The sequence below is a fragment of the Antedon bifida genome, chromosome 3, assembly GCF_963402885.1.
Source record: "Antedon bifida chromosome 3, ecAntBifi1.1, whole genome shotgun sequence".
NCBI lineage: Eukaryota > Metazoa > Echinodermata > Crinoidea > Comatulida > Antedonidae > Antedon > Antedon bifida.
In genome coordinates, this window is record NC_136228.1 from 25,598,285 (window position 1) to 25,619,364 (window position 21,080).

The window sequence follows — 21,080 nt, forward strand, 5'->3', positions numbered from 1 at the left end:
CCGCCGGTAAACATACGCGATAAGAAACATTTTTTGCAATCATTACGAACGTCAAGGAGAAGTCCCCAATGAAAAAAAAATACTCATCAGTAGGACAACTGTAGTTCAACGACGTTGTTAAACAAGATTTTTCGATGATCTGTCGGCTGGATTATTGAGGTGGGTGCGATAAAATATAAATATAATATACTTCAACGATCGTCGGGTTGAGGTGTGGGTTTAACTTTGGTACTAAAAGTGGACACCCCTAATTTTACACGTATAATGGACTACACCATGCAGGAACGCACATGGTATTTTCTTTTCAGAGGGTGTGTGTACGTCAAAAGGAATTGTTTTTCCTTCGTCGTACACGACACACACGTCGTGTGAAATTTCTTATCAGAGGGTGCGTGTGCGTCAAATGGAATTGTTTTCCCAATGTATTGAATTGCGTGTGTTCGATCGGATCGGCGGTGGTGGCTAGGAGTGCGTGTAATTTTTTTTCAACGAAGGCGGCTAGCTCAATTATTGAGGCGGGGGTGGTGCGACTTTAATACTTTCAGTGACCTCCGATCGAGGAACGTTTTTAGCTTGATTATTAAAAGTGTATATCCCTGTATTTTAATGTACGTAACTATCTATACCACGATTTACCACGCACACGGCGGCCGGGACGATAATGTTTTGGTTTACACAAATATGTTCGATGTTTTGTCTACTGTGTAGCGTTTAGGGAAATCCCTTGCAACGAAGACAGGCGATAGTTTTGCGTCTCGTCTGAGTCGTGTAAACAAATCTCCTTGACATTATTTTCTATCTACTTCAGTGGTTTTTATTGTGGTAAAACTCGGGAAGGGCACTCACGGCCAACGCAAAAAAGGGCAGGCCAGTAGTGGCCGTGGGTGCTGTTCATTTTCGAGGGCATTGAGGCCAACTGGGGCACCGACGGCACTGGCCGCGGTAAAATTCGAGGCCTGTAACGTTACCGACGAAAGAGTAAATCCCACCGATCCATAGAGAGTCGATTCAGTGTGATATTGAAAATATCATTGATATTTATTATATATTTTTACAATATACAAGTTACCGCATTTTTTAGACGATTCAGACAACAGCCAATACTAGAGAGATCGAAAGAGAGACATGGCAGTAACAAAACACGTGTTTACATCTCTCGACGGCGGCCGGTGGTGAAAGCGCGTCTCAGTTGTTATAACACCAGTCTTTTGTTTCTTGGCTTGTGGTCATGTCACGTGTCTCGTATGCATTAGGCTCTTTATGCATGCCGCGCCTCAGCTCTAGAAAGTACCTGCCTGTTATTAATCTATTTTTAGATTGGTTGTGGTTGATATTTTTAAGCGTCACGGATAAGGTTTTAAGCGTCACGGCCGACCGTAAAGCGTCACGGTATAGAACCCAAGCGTCACGGTACCGTGACGCTTCAAAGGCCTGGGGAGAACACTGACATCGTCCTGTATGCCAAACCAGAAATTAAAGCTTTTTTGTTTCTCCAGTGTTTTGCATAAATCTCTTGGGATATATAAAGTGTTGGTCTAATGTTGGCGAATCATAGGATGAGGAGGAGGAGGAGGATGTTGATGAGTGAGCGGCGGTTATAGATGGTTTATCGGCGGCAGTTAGAAGATGACACTACTACAGGTGGACGCCAAATACATGGGATCGTCCTAGATCTCGTAACCTTCTTCAAACCGACGTTTATAGAGTTGGACTCCATCATCGCCCATTGCAGCTTGGAGGGCCTCCAATGCAGCTTCCTGACCGGATGATTTTGATGCAGCTGCATTCGGTATAGAGTATCACGTTGTGACGTCACAACGATAGAGGGCGCTGCATGGTTGCTAGCCAACCAAAAAATGCGTTCAGCGCTACTATGTTGATAAACAGTAAAGATCTGCATTTCTATCAAATTATGTATCTTAGCTTGATTTTTTTAAACTTAAACTGTAGTTGAAGAATAAATAGATATTAAAAACAAATATTTAGTGATCTTTTGAAATTTTAGTTTGTTTTTATTGAAAATTATTAAGTTTTAAAATGACTACTTCAATAAGCCTATTCCAAACCATTGGTGATCTTGGAGTCACTCAGGCAGGCTGAACGCATTTTTGGTTGCGCTAGCAACCACGCAGCGCCATCTACCGTCGTGACGTCAGCACCGTGATACTCTATGGTTGCTGTTGCTGTTGGTCTAGCTGCTGCGTGTAGTAGTGTGGTCGTTGTTGATGGCACTGCTGCTGGTGTTGTTGCAGCATGTGGTTCCGGTTCCCGGACGTATACCGTCGATGGCACTAATTGATCCCTGTCGATGGCATTTGGATTGAATTGGTATAGACCACACTTTTTGAAGCCTGAGATGGCGTTTTAAGCTTTCGCACCTTCTGTCCAAGCCACAGAAAAAACAGAAGAAAAAGATTGTTTATTTACATTGCCCGGGATGTTCCACTATGAAATTTCGTGCAGATTCATACCAAGAAGCTTTAACGGATTTGTAAACGGCAACATCTATGGGTTGAATTAAATGGCTAGAATGACTGGGTAAGCAAAAAAGGATAATGTCTTGATCTGCACAAAATGTGGCGGTCTCTAAATTAATGTGGTAGGAATGACCGTCGACGAATAAAATAATTGGAAACTTAACCTTTAATGACTTTACATATGGACAGAAGTGGTTCGAAAGGTACTCAAAACAAATTTCTGAATTTACCCACCCGGAAAGTGACTTGGCGAAGGCGGAATGCTTGGGGGCTCCAGCAAGAGGGTCATACCCAAACCTGCTGCTGGGGAAGATTATAAGAGGTGGAATAAAGTTTCCCGCGGCATTGCAGGCGCCAACGACAGTTACCTGGTGCTTTGTGGACGATGTTTGCTGGTATACGTCTCGGGTACCTCTTGGATCTTGTCTGCCTTCCCCATCAACGGAAATCCAATTTCATCAGCATTGTAGATGGATGAAGCTACTGTATTGTTCTAACCACGTGACTATGTAGCGTAGGTTTTTTTTTTTTTTTTTTATATATCTACATATATATATATTCAGGTTGAAGTTATCAGACCGTTAGGATAGAGTGCTCAATACCAAGGTAGAGCATAAATAAATAAAATAACAGCAGAAAACTTGGTTACTTCATTGTTTTAATCACTACAAATTTGTTTCGTACGACCACCATGTAGCTGGCCGCACTCTTCAGGTGAAATGTAAAACATAAGTGACGTCACTTATGTTTTACATTTCACCTGAAGAGTGCGGCCAGCTACATGGTGGTCGTACGAAACAAATTTGTAGTGATTAAAACAATGAAGTAACCAAGTTTTCTGCTGTTATTTTATTTACATATATATATATATATGTATTTGTTATATTTGCAATAATGTACACTAATTTGTTACTGAACTATGGAGAATTTTTTTCCGAAATAAAAGATGAATGAATGAATTGTATATGAGTGTAGGGTCGCCGAATGCTTCTACCATGATTATTTATTTATTATTTTATTTGTTCTTTCTTTAAACTGAAATACACTTTCAATACAGATGTACTGATTTCCAAAGTGGTTCAGTAAACATATTTACAACAAAAATAAAATATAAAAGAAAAACAAAAAGAAAGAAAACAGATATAAAACTATTTACAATTGTGAAGGCAAAAAGGTTAATACATATATGATTTCTATAGTGAAGATTTAAAAGTTGCCAAAGACATATTATGGAGTTCTGATTTTATGTTATTTGGTAGAGAATTCCATAATTTAGTTGATCTATAAACAAAAGTTCTTTTACCCTGAAAGATATCATTAATAGGGGTATACATGTCTACTGATAACAATATTCTACCTAATCTGTTGATTAAAACCTGAAGAGAATCTGAAAAACTTATGTTACAATTGGACCAAACACAGCAACAATAATCAAATAATGGAATAATTAAAGCATTTGCTAACATTTTTAAAAATTAATGATTAGAAATTAATTTTGCACATCTTCAAATTTTAAATGCATGTGCGTGCGTGTTCAACACGCCATTTTTTATCCACAGAAAATTTGGCCTTTATATGAATTAAACTTTTACCAAGTGTCAATGAAAAATGACTTTTGGTTTTTAATCTATGATCAATCATTGAAATTCATAAAATTGCGCGCAAGTCATGTTGTGCAACTCTGACGTCATTCAACAAGGCATATACATGGCTACAGTCGCTTCCTCAAGTTAGTGTTTACTGACCAACCAACCGACCAATATAGTGAGCTGTAGAGTCACGTTGCACGCGACTAAAAATAGGAGGTGCACAACTTCACGTAAATGTCGATATGTTGACAAAGTTACGATACTTTCTGTTTTAGAGAATCGCGACTCACAAAAAAGGAAGAAAGAAGAACTAGACACATGAACTCGTCACTTTGAGTTAGTTAGTGAGTTAGTTAAATCCGCAAGACAAATGCTACGTGCACATCATACATTGTGCACAGGAAAAAGATTATGACATGAAGAAAATAAAATGTTGTTAGTGTGCTCTATTTTTTTTGTGTATATATACTCTATACTATATACTGTATACATAGTACAGTAGAACCTTTGTTTTACGTACCCTGATTTTACGTTCCCTTGATTTTATGTACGCTTAAAAATAACCGATGACGTCATCATCATCTTGCTAGGCCTGCTTGCCTGGCCTGAATAGTCTAGGCAAGGCCTAGCTAGTGGCCACCTGCATGCTGTACAGTAAGTAGCTACAATCTCTACGTATTTTGGGTAAATTTAAGGTCAACCTGAATTTTACGAATCCCATGTTTTACGTACGCGGTCCCGTACCGTACGTAAAATGAAGGTTCTACTGTACATACAGTGTAGCATAGGTAAAATTACAGGATCCGCCTTTTATTGGTTATCCGCACTTGCCGCACTCAGGCCATTTCAAAATTTGTTTTTGTTTTGTGCCCGCACTTGTGCGCACAGCTCGTAAAAAGCATAGAAAAATGGTTTTCGCAATTGATTTTTGTTTTTCATACCTTCTGTAGTAGATTTTATTATTTTGATGAACTTTAATTGCAACAATAACGAAGCACGTGTACGTTAAACTTAATAATCGTGTGCTAAAGAATAGTGTAATTTAATGCAAATTTGTGCAAAAATATACCTATTTTTAATCAGTTATAGCTCCTCAGGATGGCTCGTTACACCCATTTTTTAAAATGTATTATGGATTATATAATTTAAAAAATACAATTTTTTTTTTCTATTTTGTACTAGTTATTCCAATTTAATAGAGCGCATTACGCTAATGCGTTCCCTATTTTCTCCTAGATTTTAATATGTTCTTTCTCAATTAATTCTCTTTCACATTTTAATTTTAATTATGTCATCATATAAAAAAATTTGAATAAAATGAGTTATATAATTTCATCTATATAGTATATTTCAATTTTCGCGCAGCGGCTTTAGCCAGCTAAAACCCCATAATCAATAAGAAACTGTATCAACGCAAAAGCTATTTATCTAAGGCTGACAGTTTTAATATTGTTTAAACTCGACTAATTGATAGGTCCAAGCTGCTGGACCCAAAAATCGTCTGGGAAAGAGAGTCTGTGAGCGTTCAGAGTTGAATGATTTTGGAATCTCGCCTTTTGATTGGTTGACGCGAATCCAACTCGTTTGTGAAATTTCAAAAAGTGACGTGTCTTTGAAGTTAAAAATATACTATTTCTTATGTACCCATGTGAATAAAAATTATATGTCTGGTAAGATCTTGTTTAAGGGTTTGTTTATATTTATTTTTAATCTATGTTTATTAAATATTTTAATAGAAAATGCGAGTTAAAAAGAAGGAGTCTTAAAAAAAAGGAGGAGTCTACACCCGGCCCGGCGCTCGAAATGGAATCGAACACATAATAAACACGGGCTTAATTCTTTATTTTAGCGGTTCGGAAATCAATTAAAACAATATTTATGATTATAATTAAAAATTTAAATTCTAGAATTATAAAAAAATGTATACTTACGAAAAATAATATTACATATTGACATTCTATGCAATGCAAAAAAGAAGAAGTCAATTCATACACTGTTTCAAAAGTTACGAATCATTTAAAGACGAGAGCTTTTTGGGCCTTTTTGAGACATTTGGAAAAAACAAGCGCAAAAAGCCCTAAGACCAATTTTGGAGGGTGATATCTCCAAAAAAAAAATTCATAATTCAAGAGAGAAAAAAACATGATTTTCATACTTCGTGCACACCATACGCGCAATTTTTTTTACATGCGCAAAATATCATGATCCGCGTAGAACGTCCATTAGAAATTATTTTTCCGCATTTTATAATTTTAAATGCATGTGCGCACGTAACTTTTTGTGCAACATGCCATTTTTAATCTACAGAAAGTTTGCCCTTGATAATGATATGTCTTAAATTTTCACAAAGTGTCAATAAAAAATTAAGCTTGGTTTTTAATCTATGATCAATCATAAAATTCATAAAATCGTGCGCAAGTCATTTGCGCAACTCGTGACATCATTAAAAAAAATAGGAGGCGCATAACTTCACGTAAATGTCCATATGTTGACAAAGTTATGAAATGTTACGTTTACAAGTTTTAGAGATACACAAGACAAAAAAATTGGGGGAGAAAGAAATAAGTATAATATAAACTAGATTTGAACTCGTCTCTTTGACGAGTTAGTTATCCGCACGACAAATCACGTGCACATCATATGTTAGAATATCGCGCACAAAAAAAGATTATGCCATTATGACCTGAAGAAGTGTGAAACATGCCATTTTTAATCCACAGAAAGTTGACTCTTGATATGAATTAAATTTTCACCAAATGCCAATACAAAATTCTTAAATCATGCGCAAGTCATGTTGCGCAACTCTGACATAAAAAAAAAAAATAGGAGGTGCACAACTTCACGTAAATGTTGATATGTTGACAAAGTTACGATATGTTCTGTTTACACGTTTTAGAGTAACGCAACAAAAAAGGAAGACAGAATAAACAAGAAATATTTTTTACAAAAAACGCTGCTCGCTTATTGACGTAACAGTTTTAAAGATATATTGTCCCTCTGAAAAATATTTTTTATTTCAAATTTGTTTTTTTGAATGTGTCATTTTATTGTCACATAATAGTTATTTTACCTGAAAAAATGTAATTTAAAGCAAAAAAATACTTAAATTGTCTGTCAGACAATGGTTTTTGAGTTATAATTAAACATTTCTTTTCTTTTTTATATGTGAACAAATATAAATTGAATATATAATTGAGTCTGTATTTCATATCAGTCACTTAGTTTATTTTATTGCGAAGGTCAAGTCTGGGGGTCACTTCATCTTCAAGTGTGAAGTATCATGGGACTCATAAATACCAGAAATGCTTTGGGATTTGTCGTTCAACTGTTAGACTCTTTTCCCAGACGTTTTGTGGGTCCAGCAGCTGTTACCTATAAATTATAGTCGAGTATGCATTTTCGCAAAACTGTCGTCCTTAGATATATAACTTCTGCTTACTTCCGGTTTATTAATGAGTCATCCTCCTGGGACGTAGCGGGCTAAAGCAGCAGCGTGAAAATAAAGATGATCCAATACAGTAACAAAGAGTTATCCGTACTTGATCAAATATAGGAAGATAATTAGGTGATATGGATAAAAATTTATAATTACTAATTAAATTGAGTTAGATTATTAGTTATTGACAATTAAAACGAATTTAGGTTCAACGATTTCCTCCAAATAGGGGTGTTTTCCGATCGTGGTATACACTGTCTAATGGACGTCCATCTTGAAAAATACCCACACACAACAATACAAGGATGCTTCGCATTTACCTGTCTCCTCCTACGATAATTTTTTTTTTTTTAATAGCTGAAAACCGGTTGAACAGCTTGAGTACAGCATCATATTGTGTGAAGCCGATTTTCTTTAAAAAATACTATTTTGATAGATTTAATATTACACGTTGTGATGAATGGAACATTCCAATCTCTCAGTCTCTAACAGTATAACTATTTGGTTTAACACAAGTACTTAAATTGATGTGCCCTTGGGGGATAAACTTAAAACCTTTAGATATAGTATTGCAATACTTTGACAATACTGTAAATACGTGTTAACCATTTTTGGTCGCCATTTGAATCGCAAATTTCTTACTGTGTGTGTTTACTATGGTTTCATTTTGCTTTTTTGCACTAGACCTTCCTATGGTAATAAGAGGGTTAAATGGTAATATGCAATTAATCTGAGATAAGCGGTTTTCATTAAATCTCACTCCTACCTGGTGTAATAATACTCTACTGTAATGGATTTTTTTACAGGTACAATAAATTGAGTCGACATGTACGTCAACTTGCAAAAAAGATTAGACAGCTTGATGTGAAGGATCTGTTCAGAACTGAATGTACTCAACAACTTTTAGAAAAACTGTATGTATCATTACAATTTGAATAATTTCATCTCATGAAAAAACTTTCAGAAACAATAATAAGAATATAATTGATAAGATTAAGTTCATATAAGATATTGCCTGGTTAGAGGTGATGTTGTTTACAGTCGATCAGGCCTAGTCTAGGCTTGGTTAGCCATGCCTAAATATGGAAAAAATGAAAATAAAATAGTTACGATAAACTTCTAATTGTGTATTCTTTGAAACATTTACAAACCCTGATTATTGTTTATATTGTTTGTTCAGGTGTAATTAAAATATTAAAATAAATTGCAACCGCCTGAAAATTCTAGCTAGGCCCTACTCAGCCTGCGCTGCCTCACTCAAAACAATGATAAACTTACTCCTCACAGCGATCGACACACCTGGTGCCGTGGGAGGATTGATCGCTAAATTAATGTTCGAATTGGAATAAAAAAGCTTTTAAAAAAAAGGAAATTTTTTATGAAATGTATTGTGTACCTGCTTGACGAATCCTTTGTCCATTAAATCAGCATTCTGAAACCCTTTTTGACCGCGACTCCCATCATCCTATTTTGGGAATTCTCGCGACCCAACATTGCATATTTGAGCTTACATGGTGGGGCCTTTGGCCATAAATGACACTCTAATAATAGCGCGCTCGCAATTGGCAAAACGATCGTAGCCGGAAAAAGTAGATTTCTGATTTGGCTACAGGTAGTAAATGCCAGAGTGAGATTTGATGGTAATTATAACACATATTATTATTAGGGTATCTTGCAGATTTGTTTTGCCCATGACTGGTTTTCATTTATATGCTCGTCTGATACATTGCCATCTAGCACAAATGAACCAGCTTGGCTTGATGTACTGTAGATGACCCAATAAACACAGAATAAATGAATGTAATCAATTTGAATGTAAAGAAAAAAAATCTGTATTTAAATAGTGCTCTAGAACAGAAGGAAAACAGTTAAAATGGGTTGGTCTTGTTGGCATTACTCAAGGAGGGAATCGAATTAGATTTCCCATCGAACTCACTCTTCAACACACAAATCCTTCAAGATTTCATCAAAATACATTCATAACAAAATCAACACTTTTTTTTAAACATTGTCTTAGTAATAATTTCAAAAGAAGTCAAGAAATATATCTTGATGATCAGAGATGATCAAAAATGAGTTGAATAAACCAGCTTGGCTTGATGTACTGTAGATGACCCAAAAAATAGAGAATAAAAGAATGTAATTAATTTGAATGTAAAGAAAAAAAATCTGTATTTAAATAAAAAAAAAAGGAGTATTTTTGAAGTTTGTGAGCAAAGTCAGGCTGTAGACTCCTTAAAAAAAAATGAAACTAAAATCATTTAGTAGTTGAAGGAGATCATAAAATGCTGTAAACATAAAAAAACCGCTTGGTCACTTCTAACAATCTCACTCCTTAAATTGGTTCCTTGCCTTGGCAATATGACTACAAAACAGCAGTCAATGTTAGCATTGGAAGATTGCTTCTCATTTCGAAACATCCAAGAAGCAAAACCAAGGAACATCTAACCAAGCAACTGAAACAAGCACTCAAATTGTCATCTATGACCACGTAATAATGTATGGCCGCCAGCAGTTCAATGTATGAGAAACCTCTATATATGAAAATGTTTCAAGAAAAACAAGCATTAGGAAATAAAATTGATTTTGCAATTCATGATGAATTTATAGGAAAGCCAAAAAAAGCATAAAAGGTACAAAAGTTGAAGAATCAACCACTCTCACTCCTTGACTGTCTAACGAGGATGCTGACACAATAAATGCATGGTATTGATGTTAAATTAAAGATGTTTTAATCCTTTTTTGGAGCTCCAGTTTCTTATCAGGAAAAATGTAAAAAGTATAGCAATTAACATTCCAGTAAAAGTGCAGGAAGAATCAATTGGACTACGTAATTTTAGTAAAGTGGATGGGAGGAAAATGAATACAGTGCAATGAATTTCTGCTATAACTTTACTATTGTCCAAAGTTTACAAAGATGATGTGCTTACTTACACTATAAAGTATATTTATAAAATATATAAAAACTAAATATATGGGAATTAGAAATTAGATATTCAAATGATAATATGTATAAACCCATTGTTTAATACCTACCACAAATAATTACCGAAACATGCTGAAATAGGTAAATGCTTATATGTATCAAGTTCATGCGTATTAGGTCAAAGGTTAGGGCAGTAGTAATAAGTAATAACTTTACTTCCGGTCATTTTTTAACAAAATGTTGCATTACAATAAATATGTATGGTTTCGGCAATTTGAGACCATTTTTTAATTTCTATGACCAGCCGTTTTTTAGATACAGTGCAAGTCAAGGTCAATGGTCAATAGTGCAGAAAAATAGCATTTCCTATTACATTTCGTCAAAATGTTCCATTACAATGAATATAAATATATATGTTCCGAGTATTTTGATACCAATATCTTGTTGATAGACCAAAGGGTTACGGAGATACGGCCAATTGGGCGCCATTTTGATCTTGGGGCTGTTACCGTGGTTACGGGATCGTGAAAATTTGTTACCTAGCATTTTTGATATCCTAGCACCATACTAAAGTGAAATCAGGTGAAATCTCACTTTGACTATCTCTGCTCTCTTGTATTCCACTCCTATGATTAACACTAATATCCATATGTTTTCCGATACCTTGAAACCAATAAGATTTTGATCGGGATCGGTACTGTAACCCAGTATTTACACACTACTGCCCAATGATTCAATTTTCCGCATTTCCTGCACTTGGTATTATTAGCTGGATACAAACATCTCGAAGTAAATTCATGATTCTTTATTTGATACGTGGCTTCTTACTCTCTTTTGCAAATATCTGAAAACGGGAGCATAATTATGACATAACTAGGATTATATTCAAATAGTAAATTATGCAAGTGCAATATTAAAGTATGCTTGACAAAAGAAACACTCTGAAATGTTATGTAGTAATGGAAAGTATTCATAATCATCTGTACTGGTATTGTTTTTTCACTTCATTTCACACAATAAATAAAAATGAAATCAATGAAAATTTATCATACCTTTGTGTTTGCTTGTGAAAGCCTAAATCATTTGCCTCAACCAAAGTACTATTGTTCTATATCAATCAGGAATATTACATATCTAAAAACTTCAAAAAAATAGTTCTTTTGTTTCCCCTGGAGTTTGTAATAATGGGCAGTATTCACTCATTTGTTCTGTATTTGCCACCTGTATAAAAACATTAGGTATTCCAATGAAGCACAATTTCGTTAGCAAATTCAAATAATGTCTTTGAAGTACCCATGTGAATTAAAATTATATGTCTGAAAAGAACCTTTTTTAGGATTTATTTATATTTTTATTCTATATTTGTTAAATTTTTTTGTAGAATATTTGCTTAAAAACAACAATTTTACCGACCGATATATAAAGCAGCTACGTTAGGCGGATTTCTACCAAATAAATTTAAGAAGCTTGATTACTACTATATGGCGGCCAAAACTTTATTCCGCATTTCAATATAAAATACAACTTATGGTTAGAATAATCAAAAGGGAAACAATTATAACGTGTTAATATTATAGTTTATATTGAGGTAATAATTTAATTCAAAATTTTGTATTCTTCCTAATCTTTCATAGGCCAAATTTAGCGTTAGACATAGACATAGACATCGCTTTATTCATCCATAAATTTGGAAATTACAGTGTTCTTTGCTTTCTCTCTCAATAAATACAAAAACAGAATTAAATACAGACAAAAGAATATAACATATCTTCTATTGAAAAGGCCAATACCTCTTGGAATGAAAGAGTTTGACCTATCTATGACTATGCAGGCACTCGAAATTGAAATAAATGAATAATTATGATTACAATTACGAAATTTAAATTCTTGAAAATTATAAACAAGAAATATTTTGCTCGACTTGACGTAACAGTCTTAATTATTGTTCTGTAGAAATAATGATTTATTATCAATTCTTTTTGCTTAACAATTAATAGTAAACATTTTGTATAATGTGAATATAGTCTGTCCTACTCTACAGAACAAAAATATAATCATAAACTAAACTATACTTACTGTACATATTCCAGGGTATTTCCTTAGGTCGTAGTGACCTGGCCAGCAAACTCTAGAGGGATAATGATGCAAAATTAATAGTTAATATTTTTCAAACAAAGTTTACATTGCCTGTTAGTATTTTGTATCAATATTATAATTTTTAAAAAATAATGAAAATCTGACTTGTTTTTAGCCACAAACTAAGTAAACAAATTGCGTCATCAGTCTGCAATTGTGAACAATGCAATAATTACATACATTTACGGTTTTTAGTAGGTATCCCAATGAAAAAATTCAGATTAATTGTTTTACTTTTTCTTTCAGTTAACCATAAAGGACTTAATGTAATTAGCATTTTGCAATTTAAATGATGCATTTTTAAAAGGTTATAACTTTTACAATAATGAGTTAAAAGTTTTTAATTTTGTTAAACCTATAGATATCACAGAGTTGTACAACTCTATTTTTTTTGGAGCCTCAGCGAAACCTATTTTTAAAATTATTGGTCCGCAAAGTTGGTCGAAAAGCATTTTGCGCCCATTTTTGCAGAATTTCCCTAAAAAATGAAAAAATTGCAATTCTTTCAATGATCTGTAACTTTTGAACTACTGTACTAATTCATTTAATTTTTGTTTTACTTGTTAGAATGTAGTGTATATTTCATTAATAAATATATCAGAGATATGTGTAATATGAAACAATAATATTTTTTTAATGGTGAAATTTAAAATTATAAAAAAAAACCATGAAAAATTATGTTAAAAACTGTGTGTACTGTTTCCTTTCTTTCACATTAATTTTTGGTAAGTATGATTATTATATTATTTTAATGTACTTTATATTCATAATTTCAATCATAAATACTATTATATATAACTTTTGAATACGTAAAACAAGATTTTAGGCCCGTATGATTATGACACCAAATCCAAGCCGGGCTAAGATATGCTCTTTTAGGCAAACACACAATGGGTCAAAATAAACTCATTTAAAATAATCAATGTTAATTAAAACAATTAATTGTTTACCTGAATAGTATATATAACATTATAAAAATGGTTTTCTTTTCGTATTTCTAACCGTAAGTATGTTATTAAATTGAATTGAATTGCTAAAGTTTAGGCCAAGTAACGGCTTACTCGCGATCAGCAGTAGCTCCCGTCAAAGTATTTCGGTCGCAGTAATGACTTTCGACCGCCGTATACAGAGTCAAATGTAACGTTGGTATTAAATTAGCTTAATAAATGTCTACATTTAAACCTAACACATTTGCATTGTATACTTGCATAATAAATCTTCTGCACATTACACCAATTTTAAGTTGTTAAATTAATGTCTAAAAACAGATATTCTACGATGGAAAAGGACATGTCAAGCTCCGACATCGCTGCTGTCACACATCTCGCGTCGAGCCGGCCGAACTCGAGCGAGGAGGAAAACTAAACAACGTGTTGAAAATATGGAACGTACCATTCGCTGATAGGGATGCATTAATCTATTTAACGGAAAACACCACAACAAACGCTCGCGTATTTTACAGTACAATATTTTACTCACTACATTATTCACCGGATTATAATGGTTGAATCTTTAAAATTTCGAACGGGATTTACGCCTCATGCACCAGTTTAAAAATGTAGATCGCTTGACGACCATAGGAAATACATTAATAAACGATGTTTTATCGAATAAAATAATGATTTCGCTTCAATTTATTACCGAATTCGATATTTTTTGATCATGCACAATGGGTCAAAATACAACTTTTCTCACGAAAATTGATATTTTAGACTGATAAACCTGTCCGTACCAGCCTTTTTACGTATCAAATTAAAGCTTATTCCAAATCTGATAACATACAAAAGAAATCACTCCGCTAGCTCTGACGGCCATCAAGCGATCGTGTTTTGAAAACAGGCTAGGGGTTTTCCGAAGATTTTTTATCGCGCGAAAATTCGCTGGTTTCCTTTTTAGACTAATTTTGAAATGATGTTTTCGCTGGAAATACTTGATCAATTTTAATAAATAACACATGTAAGTGAACAATAAAACACACTCTTTCAATATATTTAATTTTTATTAAAATACAATCAAAACTGTCACAACGTATCGCGCGTTCATTGGGATACCTATTTTTAGTAATATATTTTGTAACATTGTAAAATTCAATAAAAAACGATACTATAAACAATTATCTTTAACATATCAAACTCTTATTCATGAAAAAATATTACATGTGTATTTTGCAAATATTATAAGTCGTTACCATTGAAAATCTATTAGGAAATTGTATTTTTGTTCACTCAAAAATCAACTTTCTTTACGGTACTTTTGTAAACAAACCGCTACCCCGAATCATGTCATGTTTGGTACCTAGCTGTTCGAAAATATATCAGGTACCATAATTCTTAACAACAACAACAAATATTACCATCACCCGATGTAATGCGATCAGGGAAGGTGTCTTTAAATAAAAAAGAGTGTTTATTTAACCTAAAATTCAAAGAATTTCAATACATTATTTTCCCGTGTGTTGGACATGCAGTCCTCAGTACATCGTGACTTCACTTTGTGTTGATTCGCGTCAAGTCAACCAATCAAAGGGCGAGAATCAAAAATTGTGAGCCTTCATAGACTCTCTTTTCCCAGATGTTTTTTGGGTCCAGCAGCTTGGACCTTTCAATTAGTCGAGTTCACAAAATATCGAAATTGTCAGCCGTAGATAATAAGCTTTCCGCTTGATATAGCTTCTGAATGAGTAGTCCTCTGGGGATATAGCTGGCTGGCTAAAGCCGCGGCGCGAAAATATAAATGTTACAAAGTATTGCATTAAACACATAAATATAACAAACAACAATAATATAAAACAAGTTAACTAAAAAGACTATGATTGATTTATAGTTATTTGGTTTGGTTTGATTTGTGTTATATAATTACCTGTAGTTGCAATTTAGAATTTCTTCATTGGACTTGATAATGACATGATGGAGTCAAAAACATCGTTCTTTTTTACGCGTTTCCTATTATGTATTTACAATAAATGTTCTCTCATTCGTATATATTATGTGACCCTGCTTATTTGGACAGCTAGCCTACAACAGACTATACTACCGTATGTCGGTGTACAAGATACTCTTTTCACGCACAAATTTGACCTCTTAATTTTGGGTGCGTCTTATACACAGGTCACTTCCTCACGCACCCACCTAAACAGTACTCAATAGCCTCAATAAACAACTAGGCCCCCTACCAACCAGTCTACTCTGTCAATGTAGGCCTATAGCTATTATTAGTTTAGCCTGTCTAATCATGGTTGATCACCACATCATGGTTAAAAGGAGTCTCATTTTAGGACAAAATTTAAATTGAAATATGGAATCAAATTTAGGCCAAGAAACAGCGTATACATACAACAGCAACCCTGACCACCAAAGCGCGTTTCAGCCACCTACATAGAATGGGTTACGGCCGCTGCATAGCAAATTTAAATTTTCTTAAATTTCTTCTTTTAAACGTACTTGCTTTATATAGTAGCTTGATAAATACTCCACTTATTAAATAATTGAATAAATCGGTAAAATTGACGTTTCGAAGCAAATATTCCATGAGAAGCGACATTTTTCACCATGCCTTGTGTGCAGGGAAGACTAGTTCCGAAAATGGACCAGTCCACTGCAATCCAATCCAATCATTAATTAACGCGCTAATACATGCATACCATGCATTTTGCCTGGACGACGGTAATTTAGTAATAAGATTAGAACTGAACACCTTTGCAAGGAAAATGGTAAATACTTTTATTTTTCGATAGGGATTATTTTTTCAGGGGTTGGCCTTGTTGGCCTCTTCGCACGACGGCCACGGAAAGTCAAATAAAACAATGTCGTTTATCAAACAGACATATAAGTTAGCTTCAATTTAATACTAAATTAGCCAGATTTTGATAATGAGAAAGACTAAAAAAATATATTTATTTGAGGATTATTTAAAGGAGTATTTAAAGCCTGATAACATGTAACAAAAATTACTCCACCACCTATTATGACCGCCGCGTGATCATGTTTTGAAAATTAAATTTTCCAAAGTTATTTTTAGCGCGCGGCTTTCGGCTCGTCGGCTTTTGTACCTCATTTTTAACTCACGTTTTCTATTAAAATATTTAATAAACATAGATTAAAAATATATATAAATAAACCTTTAAACAAGATCTTTCCAGACATATAGTTTTTATTCACATGGGTACATAAGAAATAGTATATTAATTACTTCAAAGACACGTCACTTTTTGAAATTTCACGAACGTGTTTCGAATCACCATAACGAAAATCCGCTTCATTGGGATACCTATTATAATAAAATATAATTTAATACATATTTTCCAAACCAATAAACATCTGATAAAGCCCAATATATTGTCATACTTGTTGAAAAACTGAACATATAGGCCAACCAGTCAGGTTTTTCAAGAGTTGTTCACACAATAATTTCTTATGGGAGTGTGAGTTACAACATCCTATTAAATTATTCTCATCATTTTAATTAGTTTCTACAATCATTGTAGAATCATAGACGGAAGTAGATTGCATTATCCACAAAATATTTCAGTGTTCACAGAGTTTGATTGCACTCCTGCGAACAATTCTGTTGTCATATCATAGCCCCTTGAGGAACCTTTGGATTATAACCACTTGTAGTAAGTTGTCATAGCTCCTAAAGGAACAAAAACACATTGTTGGCATTTTACAGTACTGTAAATTACAAACAATTGAATAACAAAATATGATATGTCTATAATTTGTAAGTTTAAAAAGCACAAACTGATTAAATCCTACCTGTTTTTAATTAATGGTAATTTTGAAGTTATCACTAATCTGTATTGAAATGAAAAACTAAAGATACTAAAGTATATTGTGCCAGATGTTTGCAAGACTTTAACTGTACTTTATAGTAAAGTATATATTTAGAATTATTCTTGGGTGTGACTCGAACCCACGACCTCCAGATCACTAGACTGGCTTACCACCATAGGCCACGTTCAGAGAGTAAGGCAAACATCTGACCAATTATCTTGGCTCCCAAGTTTACAAATATCATTAAAAGTCCTTATTAATATTATTAAATCTTTGTTTTCTTGGCAAAGTAATTGAAAAAGTGGCTACGCTCACGCTAGCCATTCACATCTTCGCAAAACTGATCAATTTTCCTTCAAAACTCAAAATAAAGTTTTCTGTATACCACAACAACATCGCTGCCATCACCAGCCCAAGCGATCGCAATGTAGATATATTGTGTAGTACCTAGTTAAATTTGAACATCTTATTAAAGTTGAGATCCAACTAGAAAATTTCTATTTTTCAAGTATTTCAATGGTTTATTATGATTTTATACCCTACTCTAATGTATTAATGTATACATCTGTTCGTCATTTTCCTCTATTATCACAGTCCTTATCAATTTGCAATGAGCTACAGTTGAACCTCCTGTAAGCGGCCACCCTCGGGACCGAGGGAGGTGACCACTTACGGGCGGTTCTGTCGATAGAGGTCCAAAACATGATATTTTTCGGAGTTCTTAACGCAACTATAAATTCTCCGACTATGTAATTTAATTTCGTCTTCATTTTCCATGGAACAGAACTCTTGGTATTCTTTCAACATACTGTTCCGTTTACTTGACCTTTCGAACCAGTAAAATAAATTGGTGGCATGGTCTTCAACATCAAAACCGCATACCTCTGCAAATGAAGATCCGGCTTCCGAAGCAGCGTGGTGCAGAACATGGCAAGGACAACTGGTTACTATTATATCCTTGTTTTTCTGTAGAGGTCGTGATTTAATCGAATTGTGTAATCCATATTGGTGTTGGTATTGTTCATGCCCAGACCGATGCAAAAGTCCCAGGTTTCGTCAGTACACCTATACTAGTAAACATAGTTTCTGCTGTTGAAGCATGGCTGCCCTGAAGGAAATTGATATCTAAAAATTTGGTCATTACCAAATGGGTTCATGTTCACGCTAATTACTTTTGTGCTCACATGTCTTTTACGTCATCAAGTCCGCCATGGTCGCAGGAAATGTTAGTATTACACCTATCACAATGAAATTTATAAAGGTGCCCTTTGACAGAAGAAGGACATTGTCAGATGAACAGGAAAAGTTTGTGGTAGTTTTTGTTGTATGAGTGAGGCCAGTCGTTTTTTTTTTTTTCGAACAGTTCAACCTCAGTATTAGTAGCTTTTATTGCACCGCATACTTCGGGTTCAGCAACCAATCCAGATAATCATATCTACCTCCTCATTATTACTATTGCTTCCAGTAGACCTAATCTCTTCTATCACATCATCAATAGTTGAAACTGGAGCCGATCTTGATTCTGAAATATTTAGATTGAAAGGAAATCCATTTTGTTTAATTCGAAAGACAATATTGTTTTAGGCGGACAGATTATGGTTTAGAATTTTTGATTGCAACCCTCCTTCAACGAAAAGGGGAAAATGGAAAAGAAATGAAAGGGAAAAGAAAAAGAACGGGGAAAAAATGTAGAAAATTACAATGCAAGATCGCTTGGCCCCATACTAATGCTTGCTTCTCTCAACCATTAAAATTCTTGGATCCGGCCCAGTGGTAGTACATTTAAAAAAAGTTATAACCACTTACCACTGGATACATCGAATATATTTCTGGAGTCAGATGGCAGAGCGGTTAAGGCAGAGGCGCCGTTTACCGTACCTAAAGAGCCAACAACATCGGGTTCGAGGCCGACTCGCTCCTAGTCGAATAATGAACTGGGTTCTTATCCGAGAAGAGTAGGAGGTTACTGCGGTGAACTGGTTCATAAAATAGCCTCTGTATTAGGGGGATTACCACCTATCTGATAGGACAGTTGATTAATTTACTATTGGTAATCCTTGGCCGGCCTAAAGACATAACATAAAAAAAATAAATTAAATAAAATTGTTCTACAATTCCAACTTCATCATTATCACCTAAATAATAATTATTTATAATGTTTAATTGTATTAAATTAAATAAAATTTAAAAAAACTTAAAAAACAAGGTACCAGATGTAAAAGTGTGCGGATGAACTTGCCTTAATCTAATTGAGAAACTAAGTAATTGCCTGAACTTGCTTTCATTAATACAGTAGAACCTTCATTTTACCTACGGTACGGGACCGAAAGGCGTATGTAAAACAAGGGGTTCGTAAAATCAAGGTTGACCTTAAATCGACCCCAAATACATAGAAATCGTAGCTATATAAAGGCTACCGTGTTAAGGCTTTGTCTAGACTATTCAGGCCAGGCTAGCAGGCCTAGCAGCAACATGTGAGGCCTAACTAGAAAAGTACAGTATAATACAGCCTGTGCGTTTAATATCAATGTTCTTGTATTTTCTATCAATAAAAACAGTTGCTGCTATAGGGGGGAATGCACGTGTGTAGCTTGTCTCACACAGCAGAATTCCTCACCACACACAGCCATGGCTTTGTTGAGCTTGCTTTGTTGTTGTTAAATTGCGCCCTCAATGTAAGAAAATGATGACGTCATCGGTTATTTTAAACGTACGTAAAATCCAGGGAACGTAAAATTAGGGTACGTAAAACACAGGTTCTACTGTAATTGTTTTGTATATATAGGCCCTGTTATTATTGAACCGGCTTTAACAAATCTAAGCGTATTATGAGTCGGTGTGTTCGACAGCTCTCAACGCATAATTCATCGGGAATAGTCATGGTAATCTTGTTAGATTACGATGCGTACTACTCACTCAGGGTTGGCCCTGCCGTTTTTTGTTTATCATTTTGATCATTTAACATAATAAATGGTTATAAACTTACCTTTTTTCCAAATCTGAAAGAAAACAATTTTGTCATCATGTAGGTTTATTCCTGGATTTATCCTTTTTTTGTGACATTTTTTGTCAGTTTCCGACGTTTTAAAATAAAACAATTGTATAGTATCTCATGGACATACATAAACTGGAAAACAATTACTGGAAAAATTTAGCATTGCCGACCAGGCCGTATTATTTTCAGATGTGTGGACCCCAAAAAATAAACAAAACATCAGACTGGCATTGTAACAATCAATCAATAGATTAGTGGTATTTTAAAATGATAGGAAGAACTTTTGATAGCCGCTGTGTCTCCTGAAAAGTATTTCGTAGCTGCTGACCCAAAACTTTATTAATTGATTACCACACAAAGTGATAATGATAACTCTAGACAACACTAATTTTTTAGTTTTATTCATTTCCAATACATAAAATCAGTCCCGCTGAAAGTGGGACAGTTGGAATCTATGTCATTACAAAAGTCACAACAATTTCCTTTTTCTATTTGCAAAAAGTCATAAGAATTTTTCAGGTGACCAGGTAATTTACCAAACAAAAAATCTAAAAAAATTTTAGTCAAAAGGGTGGCAGCGGCCGCTTACAGGAGGTATCAAATGCACTAATTAGATGGGAAGAAAAAACATGCTTTTGAATGTGCGGCCGTTAAGGCAGGTGGCCGCTTTATCGGAATATAACTTTTGTTTTTTGTAAGATACTGTGAAATTGCTTTTATTGATAATGAACATTTCTAGATAGAAAGTA

The 21,080-nt window shown here is 34.2% G+C and overlaps 1 protein-coding gene across 3 annotated transcripts in view; it reads left to right on the forward strand.

Annotated features, from left to right (window-relative positions):
- LOC144836937 (U3 small nucleolar ribonucleoprotein IMP3-like) overlaps positions 1-21,080 on the forward strand; it is a 59,356-nt gene that overhangs the window by 3,920 nt on the left and 34,356 nt on the right. For 2 of the 3 annotated variants that reach the window (XM_078691882.1, XM_078691884.1), the window contains exon 2: positions 8,309-8,416. The exons of the other annotated variant lie outside the window; for it this stretch is intronic. In XM_078691882.1, the coding sequence (XP_078548008.1) occupies positions 8,309-8,416 (108 nt within the window). The remainder of the gene's footprint in view (positions 1-8,308; positions 8,417-21,080) is intronic. 3 annotated transcript variants of the gene reach the window in all.